This window comes from Mesoplodon mirus (genome assembly GCF_964341445.2).
Source record: "Mesoplodon mirus genome assembly, chromosome: 4".
In the NCBI taxonomy this organism is placed as follows: domain Eukaryota; kingdom Metazoa; phylum Chordata; class Mammalia; order Artiodactyla; family Ziphiidae; genus Mesoplodon; species Mesoplodon mirus.
In genome coordinates this window covers 121,456,351-121,470,860 of record NC_138979.1, presented here as the reverse complement: position 1 = coordinate 121,470,860, position 14,510 = coordinate 121,456,351, and the positions used below count along the sequence as shown (strand labels likewise).

The window sequence follows — 14,510 nt, the reverse complement described above, 5'->3', positions numbered from 1 at the left end:
GTACTATTTTATGTATACATCATTTTAATATGTTTTCCTCTTCTTTTCTGAGACTGTGGCCTCTCCTATTCCAAACCAGGAATTGCATCTGATGTTCTATGGTTTTAGGAAAAGCATTACATTTCTCTGTTTCTACTTTAGCTATTAAATATGTATATAGCAAAATGATGATGATTGTTACACCAAAGTATTGCAAATTCACTGAATAAACTTTTCTACTTTGGTTTTTCTCATGGAGGCCTTCTGCTTCTCCCTGTTAATATGTTAACTTTAAGCTTTAGTTCTAAATCATGTGAAGGTTAAGAAAGTTGTGGGTATGCTAGTGGGAAAGAATATTGAAGAGTTAGGGCTACTGGTTGCCTTTTAAAAATTATTCTTTGGTGATTAAAATTTCCTTTTCTACGTTTCTAAAACTGGAGGACTCTTTGAGAGTGCTGCTGTATGAAGGATCAGAGTAATATCTGCCTTATAAAATAATTTCTGTATATGCAAACTTTGAGGGACATGATTTGATTCTGTAATATGGTCAAATGTATAAAATAAGCAGCTTTTTAAAAATATATGTATATATAATATTCTTATACTCTGATAAAAAAAGGGAAGATGAGTTAAACAAACTTCTGACTTCAGTGAATTGTAACATATAGGAGGTGGAATTTATATATACATATATATATTTTTTTCCTTTAAAAATTAACCAAAAAGTGGAATTGATTTATTTTGTATACTACCACATTATGTTCATGAGAACCACTACCTAAATTGCAGGATGGCACTTTACATATGTTAGGGGTAATATATTTCATCAAATTTAAGATGCCATTAATTATAAGATTATCTTATGTCACTAAGGAAAAAATGTTGCCAATTTAGCTGTGAATATTCTGAAATCAGAATATGTCTTATAAGCAATGGCAAGTCACAGTAAAAGGCATTGAATTTTTAGTCCTATATAATTATTAGACTTAAAAAATAATATTTGGTTCAGAAATTTGCAAATGCAAGTTTCTACTAAGTAATTATAAATTGTTTTCTGGATGTTCTTTTGGAATATAGAGTATATACTACTATACTGTCTTCTTATCCATAGCAGTTTTTTAAATTCCAGATCCAGTGAAAACTTACCTTGTTTTAGACCCATTATTCCTCTTTTTGTTTTCAGTTCCTGTGGGGAACAGCTTCTCAGCATCTTCATTTATGTGGGGCAATGTAAATTTGACCTTACCTTTACTGAAGGGTGAAGGGAAGAGATCCTAAGAAAGAGGGAGACAAAAGGGATTCAAATTTATTGAACTTTTTTATGTGCTAGATAATTTCCATAATATGAAAGATGGTACTAACATTATTCCATAGTAAATAGACATTATCTTTAAGTAGTCATTATCATTAAGTAATCTCCCCAGTCACATAGATAAACTCAGGTCTCTGATGGACTTAATTCTTTTCTTTTCCCTCATAAGATCTTTCACAGTTTATATTTATGTATTCATTTGTTTACCTTTAAATGCCTCTCTGCCCTGTAAGCTCCATGGGGCCTCAGACCATGTCTATTTTGTTTACAACTGCATATACCTGGTGGCTAACGGAATTCTTGGTACATAGTAGGTACTCAACAGATAATTGTTGACAGAGCGAATGATTCCAGTGTTCACTTTCCACCGTTTTATGTTTCCTGTGACTTGTGCAGAGAATAATAATAGGATTGTTTTTATTTTTTAACATACCCCATATTGTTGACCTTTTTAAAAATGATTTTGTAGATACAGATTTAGTTTATGACTATCTTTTATCCCATGTTGTTTTCTGCCATGCTTGTGACTGTTTACCATTGTTACTCATCCTTTATGTGTGGTGGTAGAAGAGTGGCAGTACTAGATGTGGCCTTTATACTTGTCCCTTTGGAATTTTACCTTTGTATTATAAAATCAATACACAGGGTTTCCCTGGTGGCACAGTGGTTGAGAGCCCGCCTGCCGATGCAGGGGACACGGGTTCGTGCCCCGGTCTGGGAGGATCCCACATGCCACAGAGCAGCTAGGCCCGTGAGCCATGGCCGCTGAGCCTGCGCGCCTGGAGCCTGTGCTCCACAACGGGAGAGGCCACAACAGTGAGAGGCCCGCGTACCGCAAAAAAAAAAAAAAAAAAAAAAAATCAATACGCAAAGTTACTTTGTTATGCTTTGTTAATTCTGTTAAGAGGAAGATCGTTGGCTTTGTTTTCTAGATTTCCTTGATAGCTGCCGTGCCAGTACTCTGCTAGCTGAGCTAGATGATGATGAGGACTTGCCGGAGCCAGATGAGGAAGATGATGAAAATGAAGATGACAATCAGGAGGACCAAGAATACGAGGAGGTTATGGTAGAGAGAGTCCCCCATTCTCTCAACTAAGACAGGATGTTAATAACTGAAATAAAGAGAGGAAAAGCAAAGTCCTGGTTAAACTTTGAAGCAAGCGATATGGCACCAGTATGAAAAATGTGGTTAATTAAGAAAAGCACTTTTAATCTGAGCATTTATGACATTTTTTGAAAGAAAATAAACTGGTCATAGTTGAAAAACACTACATCACATCTGATGTTTTCACAGGTTTTAAAGTGTGAAGAACTGCACTAATCCTAAAGAATATAATTTTCATGGTTCTTGCACAATAGTTATACTTAGAAATTTTTGGTACCTACTGTTTTGTAAGCAGTATCTGCATGTTATCTCATCAGTCCTTACACAGACCTATGAGACAGAGACATAGAAAACATAATTTGCCCTTATTATTTAGAGTTAAGTAGAAAAGTAGGACTCAAGCTTAGGCAGTATGATCCAGAAATCTTAGTGTTTGATAACTATGATTGTCTTCAAATTGAACTATTGCCTGAAAATGCCTTTTATTCTAACTTCTTGTATAATTTTTATTTCCCTTTATAAAATGTTACTAGATTAAAACGTGTTTTTTCATAAGTTGAGTTATAGTGGGGTGGAGAACTCCAAAAAATGCTTTTAGTATATCTTGCTTAGAAAACATAGAATATTAGCACATTTCTTGTGAAGGTTAGTATATGATGCATGATGAATTTAAAACATTCACTTTGTAACTTTTCTGTACATGGCTAATGAATATGAAGTTTTCTAATGACAGTTTTGGTAATATAGGTTTATAGTTCAGGTCAAGGCTGAATAGGGATATATATGGGTCAGATAATTAGACATGTCTCTTTACATTTTCTGTATCAGATTCTGAGACGTCCATCCCTGCAGCGTCGAGCTGGCTCCCGCTCTGATGTAACACACCATGCTGTCACCTCACAGCTACCACAGGTCCCAGCTGGAGCGGGGAGCCGACCTATTGGGGAGCAGGTAATATCTTCACGTTTACCTTCTCTACAGTGTATTTTTTTCCCTTTTCACAGTAAAGCACCAACTAAAATGCCTAGAAAAATATACAGCAGGGGCAGGGTGAGCAGGACGCTACTAAATAGAGTTAACAAAAAGAAATTTGCCCAACTGCTTGGGTTCCATATTCCAGATAGAGTGCTCTACCATGATTGCTCTACCATAATGCATACAGGAATTTCTTACTTGAAACCTGCTCATCTTGCCCTTTGGGTGGCAGTAAACATATACTAAAATGGTTAATAGCTATTTTCTAAGTTTTCATAGTAGAGTAATAGAAGTATTAGTCTATTAACTAACATTTATCATTAATTACGTGCTAGGCACTGTTTATGTATATTAACTAATTCGGTCCTTTCAACAACCTTTGAGATTATTAGTCCCAATTTTCAGGTGAAGTGATTGACCTTGGAGAGACAGCAGTGAGCTCTGGCTTGAAGCAAGGTCTTAGTTCCCTGCCCAGGAATTGAACCTGAGTAGCCTGGATGAAAACCAGGAATCCTAGCCACCAGACCAGCAGGGACTAGAAGCTAGAAGCAATTTTCCCTGGCTCTTACCCCCGTTGAAAAATGCATTTCTTAAGGAGGCAAAAACTGTAAAAACAGGTACAAAGTTTATTATTAGAGACACAGCACGACAAGTGGGAGAGAACACAGAGAAAGAGTTTGTTTAATTAAGACAGAAGCAAGGCAGAGATGCACACCTGGAGAGAAAGGGTGTGGGCATCCCCCCTAATGTGGAGCGTAGTAAAGAGGTGGTTAAGTCATTTATATAGGGCAGTTCTTCCGGGTCTTTGTTTATGCTTAGCCAATTCCCTGGTTTCTGTTTCCACCCCTGACCTGCCCTAGGGCCCTCTCCAAAATGTGCGCGCTACTTTTTTCCAAGATGGATTCCAGCCCAGAGGCCTATGGGGGGCCTTGGCATCACATATTATGGGGTGGTGCCTCCTCCTTTTTGACCCCCAAGGAGCCTTTCTGCGCATGTGCAGTGTCTCCCTCGCCCCAAGGACGGGAAATATGTGACCCCTTGATCTTTACTCAAACAGGAATTAGCCCCTCTCTGTCCCTGCCATGACTGTTATCTTAGAGTGTCCTTGGGAGACAAAGCCTGGATATTTACCCTGTTTCTGTTTTTATTTCTATTTTGAATTACAAACAGGAGGCTGGTTTTAAATATCTAACCTTGAAGCCCACCTATCTCCTGTCTCAGGAAGTGCAAACAGGAGGCTAGTTGTAAGTGTCCAGCCTGAAGCCCATCTTTTTCTCGTCCCAAGAAATGTAAACAGGAGGCCAGTTTTAAATGCCTAGCCTGGAGCCCATGTATCTCCTGCCTCATGATTACTAAAGATCACACGTAGAAGTTTTGGATCCGGGATAAAAACCCAGACATTCTGGTTCCAGAGCTGTCAAATGTCAGTTTGATTTGTTACAAAGGTTAATTTCAATTAAGTGTTCAAAATATGAGGGGTCTATATGTGTACATTTAAGTATATAGATAATTATTATTTAAAAATTATTACATCAGACATTTACAATATTTACAGTTCATTGATCTCTTTTTTGTTGATACAGAAAGTGAAGGAGAGGAGAAAATGTTCCTTAAAAAAACTTTTATTATGGAATTTTTCAAACATGCTAGAAGTAGAAAGAATAGTGCAATAAATCCCCAAGAACCCATCATTTGACAGATCAACACTTTGTCAAACTTGTTTGAACTATTTGCCCCATAGTAATTTAAAGCAACTTCCAAGCACTGTATCTGTTTTGTATGTAATTCAGTATGTAATACAGTTTACACTTTAAAAAAAAAAAACAGCCTATTTAAAAATAATTATACGTTCACAGGAAGTTGCAAAGATCGAAGGGTCCTGTGTGCCCTTTGTCCAGTTTCTTCCAGTGGTTACATCTTACATAATTAGAGTACAGTATCAAAACCAGGAAGCTGGCATTGGTCCAATGTGTGTGTATGATTCTTTGTCATTTTATCACATGTGTAAATTTGTGTAACCATCACTAAAGCTACTTATCTTTTTTTGACTTTTCATTTAGCTTTATTACCAGATGTGTGACTCTTGAAATTTTAACCATACAGCGACTTACTTTTTATAAACTTAAATCAGTAAGAAATTTATGTATCTACATGTTTGGCTTATATTGTGCTTAAGAAATATGGTTGAATAAGGACATGAAATACCTATAGAGAGAAGTATTTGACATATACCTTATTTTATAGATAGCATATTGCTAGCAATAATGAAGAGTTTTACCTTTTAATGTTTGTACGTGGAATTTTATTTTAATAGGAAGAAGAAGAGTATGAAACTAAAGGGGGACGCCGGAGAACATGGGATGATGATTATGTACTAAAGCGGCAGTTTTCAGCTTTGGTTCCTGCTTTTGATCCTAGACCTGGTCGTACTAATGTCCAGCAGACAACTGATCTAGAAATTCCACCCCCAGGTATACTATATTTTAGTTTTTGTGATTTAATTTTAATAGGTACCAAATAAAGTAGTACTGTATAGTTTAAAAAAGTAAGGTACTACTTGTATATGCAGGTTATAAGTAAAAGGTTTCAGGAGAAACTATATATCAGCCATGCATCCTTAAAAAAAATACAGATTTTTTTAAAAGGAGCAAATTACAGTAATTTATTTTATTTTATTTTTTATTGAAGTATAGTTGATTCACAATGTTGTGTTAGTTTCTGGTTTACAGCACAGTGATTCAGTTATACATATATGTATTCTTTTTTTTTTTTTTTTTTTTTTTTTTTTGCTGTACGCGGGCCTCTCACTGCTGTGGCCTCTCCCGTTGCGGAGCACAGGCTCCGGACACACAGGCTCCGCGGCCATGGCTCGCGGGCCCAGCCGCTGCGCGGCATGTGGGATCCTCCGAGATAGGGGCACGAACCCGTGTCCCCTGCATCGGCAGGCGGACTCTCAACCACTGCGCCACCAGGGAAGCCCCATATATGTATTCTTTTCCATATTCTTTCCATTATGGTTTATTACAGGATATTGAATATAGTTCCCTGTGCTATACAGTAGGACCTTGTTGTTTATATGTTTTATATGTAGTAGTTTGTATCTGCTAATCCCAAACTCCTAATTTATCCCTCCCCCACCACCTTTCCTCTTTGGTAACCATAAGTTTGTTTTCAGTATTTGTGAGTCTGTTTCTGTTTCATAAATAAGTTCATTTGTATCACATTTTAGATGCCACATTATAACTGATATCATACAGTATTTGTCTTTCTCTGTCAGACTTACTTCACTTAGTGTGATAATCTCTAGGTCTGTCCATGTTGCTGCAAATGGCATTATTTCATTCTTTTTTATGGCTGAGTAGTATTCCGTTGTGTATATATACACACCACATCTTTATCCATTCATCTGTCCATAGACATTTAGGTTGCTTCCATGTCTTGGCTATAAAATTATAGTATTTTAAAAACACACTGTGTTTTACATTTGTATAAATTTTAAAGCAAAGACTCATTTAAAGGTAGATAATTTGTATTCTGTTTTCTACTGGATCAAAATTGCTAAGCATTACTCCCATGCAGCTTTTACTTTGAAAAGCTATATAGTGGTTTTAGTTATGGCCTCCAGAGTCAGTGAGCCTGAGTGCCAGCTCCATCTCTTACAGCTCTATTTTGGGTGTGGTAGGCACACTAATGGCCCCCTCCCAAAGATATGTAGGTCCTAACCTCTACAATCTGTGAATATGTCGCCTTAACATGAGAAAAGAGACTTTGTAGATGTGATTAAGAATCTTGAGATGGAGAAATTATCCTGTTTTTCTGGGTGAGCCCAATGTAATCACCAGTGCCCTCATAAGAGAGAAACAGGAGGGTCAGAGTCAGAGGAGATTTGACAACAGGAAGCAGCAATCACAGTGGTGAGGGGCCATGAGTCAAGAAACATGGGAAGACTCTGGATGCTAGAAAAGGCAAGGAAATGGATTCTTCCCTAGAGCCTCCAAAAGGAACAAAGCCTTGCCCAACCCATTTTAGATTTCTGGCCTCTAGAATTACAAGATAATATATTTGTGTTGTTTTAAACCACTCAGTTGTGGTAATTTGTTATAGCAGCAATAGGAAACTAATACACTGGGCAAATCCCCTAATCTGTGTAAGCCTGGCTTTCCTCATCTCTTATATGGGGAAAATAAAGTCCTTGTTTGATAAGGTAGTTAAAAGGTTTAAATGAGGTGAGATATGTAAAGTGTCTAGCATGGTACCTGATGTGTGTCTCAATAAATGTCAGCTATTATAATCAGTATATTATCCTTCAAGAAGACTTAAATGTTACTGTGGAATGTACTTATTACTTGATAAAGAGATACCTATGTTAAATATGAACGTAAGTGCAGTTTATAGTATAATGTGAGGTATATGATGTAGTATAATGTGAGGTATATGATGTAGTATGATGGTGAGAATGAGTATGAATCAAGATGTTCCAAGGTCGCTTCAAAAAGGAAAGCCTAGGGCTTCCCTGGTGGCGCAGTGGTTGAGAGTCCGCCTGCCAATATAGGGGATGTGGGTTCGTGCCCCGGTCCGGGAGGATCCCACATGCCGTGGAGCGGCTGGGCCCTTGAGCCGTGGCCGCTGAGCCTGCGTGTCCGGAGCCTGTGCTCCGCAACAGGAGAGGCCACAATGGTGAGAGGCCCATGTAACGCAAAAAAAAAAAAAAGGAAAACCTATTCTAGGGAGTATAAATAGGTACAGATTTTCGATAGAGTTCTTTAGCAATATATTTCATATTTTTACTACTACAGATTGGTACTATAGAAGTATTAGCTCTGCACTCAGATGACTACAGAAGTATTTTTTAAAAATTGGAAGTGACCTTCATTACATAACGGATATGGTTCAGTTAAAGTACAATGGGATGTCATGCAGTGTATAAAACAATACTTTATAAAACTATATCATGATATGAGGAAAAGATTCCTGAGATTAAAAAAAAGAGAGTACATCACTAAATACGTATGAAACTAATTGTATTTGTGTGTGTGTGTGTGTGTTTACCTCGTAAGACTCATTCAATGCAAGCAAAAGGTTGATAGGTCTTTAACTGAGTATGTGGTTTTCTCTGTATGTAGTATTATTAATAATTTTAGTTTTCTCATTCATAAAAATAAAATGTTCTGAAATATACAATTCTCATGTATACCCTAATAAAAACTAGAGATTCATACCATATGTATAAATTCTTCTCTAGTACACTGTCTTTAACCTAACTATTCTTCCCATTTTAAAAAAACAAAAATATTGAGGCCAGGAGAATCTTTTTTTTTTTAATAAAATTGACACTAGCTATAGGTTTTTTTTTAATATATTAATAAATTTATTTATTTGGGGCTACATTGGGTCTTCGTTGCTGCGCGGGGGCTTTCTCTAGTTGCGGCGAGCCGGGGCGCAGTGCGCAGGCTTCTAGTTGCGGTGGCTTCTCTTGTGGCGGAGCACGGGCTCTAGGCATGTGGGCTTCAGTAGTTGTGGCTTGCGGGCTCTAGAGCTCAGGCTGAGCAGTTGTGGCTGTGGCACGTGGGCTTAGTTGCTCCACAGCATGTAGGATCTTCCCTGACCAGGGACCAGGGCTCGAACCCGTGTCCCCTGCATTGTCAGGTGGATTCTTAACCACTCTGCCACCAGGGAAGTCCCCAGGAGAATCTTAAGTAGCTGACATCTTTAGCTGATATATGGCAGAAACGTTTAGATTTCATGTAACCTGTCTCTTGGTGCAGTGCTCTTTCTGGACTGCTTATTTTAGGGTAATTGTTTTTCATATCTTCCATATTTTTAGGAACACCTCATTCAGAGCTCTTGGAAGAAGTTGAATGTACTCCGTCACCTCGATTAGCCCTCACTTTGAAAGTAACAGGTCTTGGAACAACTCGTGAAGTTGAATTACCACTCACTAATTTCAGATCAACCATCTTTTACTATGTACAGAAATTGCTTCAGTTGTCGTGTAACGGCAATGTGAAATCAGATAAACTTAGGCGTATTTGGGAGCCAACATACACGTAAGAGATTTTAACTTAATGTTTTAAGTAGATATTTTCATAGTATATGAGCCAAGATATATTTTCTGTATTTTGTATTATAGGAACAGAAAAGATTTAGTTCTCTTGGTTCACAGGAATAGATAAGAGCATTTCTGACTCCTCATGGAGAAAGGTTAAAGCTTACAACTGGGAGGAACTTTAGAAGTAATCTAGACTAGCTCCTTATGTAATAATTGTTGAACTCTTTGACTGGGATTGTGTATGAAGTAGTAAATATTTTCTGTTATTTGCTTTGGGGTCTGTGAGTTAAACCTGCCTCTCTTTGTTCATTCATTTATTCATTCACTAAATAATTATCAATGACCTTGGGCAAATTTATTTAACATTTTAGTACCTCGTTTTCTAATCTGTAAAATGAGAGTGGTTGTGAGGAATCAATGAATTAATATATGTAAAGTAGATTCAGTACTGTATGAGATGTAGAGGGTGCTCAGTAAGTATTACCTATAATAATATTTGTTATTTAATAATATATATAATTTAATATTATAAATAATTATATCATAGTCATCCTATGTAACTTCACTTTTCTTAGTTTATTTTTCTGATATCCCTTAACATCACTGATAATCTTAGATAATGTCCAATAAAGTAATCTAGGTCTTTTTGAGATAGAACAGAAGGTCTTCATGGCATTCTCGTCCTTCAGTTTTTATTGGAATATAAAATTTGATCTCAACTGCCTCTTGGTCCTTGTTATTCTTATCCTTCTTTCCATCTAGACACAGATGCAAACACATCTTATTTTATTTTTACAACAATGTATGAAAGTTATAAATACAAGATATGGCATATTACTTTATATCTTTAAAAGTTCTAGGTTTGATATATGCTTTCTTCTTAATAATGCTCAATTTATAAACCATAACTCTTTTTCAGGAATATGATTTCTGCTATTCCCTATGTTTAACAAATTAATATTTTTTCTTATAACTTCTCCCTGAGTTCAGTATTTCATGTAAGCATATAGCTAATGAATGTTCTCATTCATACATGTTTTTAAAGAATTGAAGGCTTATTAGAAATAACCACAAATCATTTGATTTATGAATTAACTTGAATAATATCTTCATATTTAGAATTATGTACAGAGAAATGAAGGATTCTGACAAAGAAAAGGAAAATGGAAAGATGGTAAGTTATTTTTAGGAAATGAGTCTTGCTCTTGGCTACCTAGTAAAAGAAAAAGAAAAGCAAAGAAAAACTAACACTGTGTTTCAGTTGAACAATTAAGGGAGGAATCAGCAACATGGGATTCTTTTTTTTTTTTTGCGGTACGCAGGCCTCTCAGTGTTGTGGCCTCTCCCGTTGCGGAGCACAGGCTCCGGACGCGCAGGCTCAGCGGCCATGGCTCACAGGCCCAGCCGCTCCGTGGCATGTGGGATCTTTCCGGACCGGGGCATGAACCCGTGTCCCCTGCATCGGCAGGTGGACTCTCAACCACTGTGCCACCAGGGAAGCCCAACATGGGATTCTTTAGATTAGGTTAAATGCATGATCTTAAAGCTACCTTATGTAATGCATGTGAAATAGCATAAACTTTATAATCAGGAAAGGCCAACATTTCGTTTTTCCTATTGTAGGGTTGTTGGTCTATAGAGCATGTGGAACAGTATCTTGGCACTGATGAATTACCAAAGAATGACTTGATAACCTACCTGCAGAAGAATGCAGACGCCGCTTTCCTGCGCCACTGGAAATTAACTGGCACTAATAAAAGTATTAGGAAAAACAGAAATTGTTCTCAGCTCATAGCTGCCTATAAGGTATATATTGGCATCAAAACACTATTTTGATTGGGAATGGCTTTGTGCTTTGCAGCTTTTTAAATATTCTTGAGGAAGAGCAGTTCATTGGGACATACTAAAAAGAAGAAGTTGAATTAACATTGTTAATATGCCAGTGCTAAAATTTCAAATGTGGTTTGTGGCATTGGATCTAAATACGTAGTTTTAACTGTGACTTTTAGTGGTTATATTTTGAGAATTTTCTTGGTTTAGAACAAAGCTTGGTTAAGCTTTGACTTGGGTGATACTGTTTTTATTTTTTAAAAAGGCAATTCTTTGAAGAATTCCAGCCTTTTCACATTAATACTAATAGGATGATATATTGCTTTTCTTGAAAATGATTAATGGCTAGTTTTCCTAATTGTTTCTTAAGGATTTTTGTGAGCATGGAACAAAGTCTGGATTAAACCAGGGGGCCATTTCTACTCTTCAAAGTAGTGATATTCTTAATTTGACAAAAGAACAACCTCAGGCCAAAGCAGGCAATGGACAGAATTCTTGTGGAGTAGAAGATGTCCTTCAGCTTCTGCGTATTCTGTATATAGTTGCAAGTGACCCTTATTCAAGAATATCTCAAGAAGGTCTGTAAGAAGCCTTGTTTCATTTCTGTGTTATTTTTAAAAGCAAGTCAGTTTATAATTAATTTTATTACTTTTACAGAAGGTGATGAGCAGCCTCAGTTTACTTTTCCACCAGATGAATTCACTAGCAAAAAGATCACAACAAAAATTTTGCAGCAGATTGAGGTAATAAAACCAGATAGTTGAACTCTTCAATCTGTTGGACTTTGAATGTATTGCCTCTCCTTCCTTTGCTACCTCACTCCATCTCTCCTGTTAAGAATTGACTCCTTTTTGTCTTTTTTCATAATCGCTTTAAGACACTGTTATTTGTTAATTTGCAGGAACCATTGGCATTGGCAAGTGGGGCTCTGCCAGACTGGTGTGAACAGTTAACCAGCAAGTGTCCTTTTCTAATACCATTTGAAACTAGACAGCTGTATTTCACATGTACAGCATTTGGTGCATCAAGGTAGGAGGTGTATCATTTTACATTTTTAGAATAAATGTGTTTTTAAATGTTTTATATAAGCTCAAAATGTACATATATACTTTATTTCAAGATTGATGAAGGGAATATATTGTTTTCTCATAAAGAGTTGTCGACATTTGGGAATTCCCTGGTGGTCCAGTGGTTTAGACCCTGTACTTTCATTGCCAAGGGTGTGGGTTCAATTCCTGGTGGGGGAATGAAGATCCCGCAAGCTGTGAGGTGTGGCCCCCCCCACAAAAAAAAAAGAGTTGTCAACATTTAAACTTTTTTTTTTTTTTTTTTGCGGTACGCGGGCCTCTCACTCTTGTGGCCTCTCCCGTTGCGGAGCACAGGCTCCGGATGCACAGGCTCAGCGGCCATGGCTCACGGGCCCAGCCGCTCCGCGGCATGTGGGATCCTCCCGGACCGGGGCACAAACCTGTGTCCCCTGCATCGGCAGGTGGACTCTTAACCATTGCGCCACCAGGGAAGCCCCAACATTTAAACATTTTTTGATTTCCAGTTGGATATAAGCACTCTTGAAGCAGTGTGGATTGAAGTACTGTGTTTTCCATTAGCTAGCATTTATTGTACAGTATTTAAGTGGCTTACATAAATTATTAGTTGCTGAAATTCCCAAGAATACAAAATTTAGTGCTTGCAAATAGCTTTGATAACATTAAAATATATCTTCTGGCCATTATTTTTCTCTTACTACCATCTAACAAACCATTTTACTTCTTTTTGTTTTTCTGTCTCCTTCACTAGATGAAAGTTTCAGGAGGGCAGGAATTTCTGGCAGTTTTGTTCACTGCTCTAGCTGCAGTGTATAGCACGTTGTAGGTGCTCGGTAAATATTTGTTGAGTGAATACCCAGAGTACTTTCAAAGTAGATGTAGAAACGTTATAATTTAAATGGAGCTGCCTGTTGCCCTTAGTTACATTGTTGTACCATTTCATATCATTTACCAAGCATTTGCACACATAGCACCAGAGGCCCGCTGTGACTAATGGCCTTGGTTATGACTTTTATATGTGTGGGTTTGTTTTGGGGGGTTTTTTTTTTTTCAATTTTTTTTAAAAAATTTGGCTGCACCACACAGCTTGCAGGATCTTAAGTTCCCTGACCAGGTATTGAATGTGGGCCATGGCAGTGAAAGCCCCGAATCCTAACCACTAGACCACTAGGGAACTCCCTGATTTTTATTTTATAGATGAGGAAACTGATTCTCAAAGTACATAGCTGATTGGCTTGAGAGTACCAAAAAAATTGTAGCACACATGAGAGTAGATCTTTCATCTTCTTATTCTTAATTCAAGATTCTTTCTCCCATCCTAGATGGGTTAACTCTGCATTGTTAAAAAGAAAATGTTTCAAAATCACAACACTGTTTCTGTGTTGGCTTTCAATTTGTATCACAGTAATAAAGATAGCTTAACCATGTTTTACATTCTCTGGTTTAGGAAATGTTTATATTTTATGTATTATGAGTTTGTCTATATTTTTCTGTGTTGTGTGGGGTTGGACCACAGACCTTTATTTTGATCTGTTAATGGCTAAAGTAAAAAGGGAAAATATAGACTCAATATTTTCTCAATTTGTTTGAGGAAATAAGATTAGTATATTTGATCATCTGATGAAATACGATTTTTAAAAAATTCTTAAATCTTTAAATTTTGTTGCTGGTTTAGTAGTACATTCAGCTGTTGCTGTATGCTACAGCTACATAGGTATTTTTCTATTTCAGAGCAATAGTGTGGTTACAAAACCGACGTGAGGCCACTGTGGAAAGAACAAGGACCACAAGTAGTGTAAGGCGAGATGATCCTGGAGAGTTTCGTGTTGGTCGTCTCAAGCATGAAAGAGTGAAAGTTCCACGTGGTGAATCACTGATGGAGTGGGCTGAGAATGTCATGCAAATACATGCAGATCGGAAATCAGTTCTTGAGGTACCTCTATATAATTTCTTTTAGTGTGCAGGACTGACAATTAGAGAACCAGTCTATGTCTTCCACCACATAAAAAACTGCATTAGATAGAAGTGTAGATAGATTTCTCTGCCCTCTGTGCAAAGGCCTTCTCCTCTGGCAGAGCATCTTTCATAAGAGGATGTCAGCTCACCTCCTCAGGGGTCAGGATCTCGTGGCTTAATGAGCAGCAAAGAATATCTTCACTCATGAAGATATTGAGAGATGTTGTAGCAAATGGCGGTAAGAAATTCAGTATATTT

The 14,510-nt window shown here is 37.3% G+C and overlaps 1 protein-coding gene across 5 annotated transcripts in view; it reads left to right on the top strand.

The window, feature by feature from the left end:
• HECTD1 (HECT domain E3 ubiquitin protein ligase 1) overlaps positions 1–14,510 on the top strand; it is a 91,042-nt gene that overhangs the window by 69,766 nt on the left and 6,766 nt on the right. For 3 of the 5 annotated variants that reach the window (XM_082618580.1, XM_082618581.1, XM_082618583.1), the window contains 10 exons: positions 2,224–2,357; positions 3,225–3,347; positions 5,686–5,842; positions 9,196–9,418; positions 10,540–10,594; positions 11,044–11,226; positions 11,621–11,828; positions 11,908–11,993; positions 12,152–12,279; positions 14,028–14,229. In XM_082618580.1, the coding sequence (XP_082474706.1) occupies positions 2,224–2,357; positions 3,225–3,347; positions 5,686–5,842; positions 9,196–9,418; positions 10,540–10,594; positions 11,044–11,226; positions 11,621–11,828; positions 11,908–11,993; positions 12,152–12,279; positions 14,028–14,229 (1,499 nt within the window). The remainder of the gene's footprint in view (positions 1–2,223; positions 2,358–3,224; positions 3,348–5,685; positions 5,843–9,195; positions 9,419–10,539; positions 10,595–11,043; positions 11,227–11,620; positions 11,829–11,907; positions 11,994–12,151; positions 12,280–14,027; positions 14,230–14,510) is intronic. The other 2 variants (XM_082618582.1, XM_082618584.1) reach the window with 1 other exon arrangement.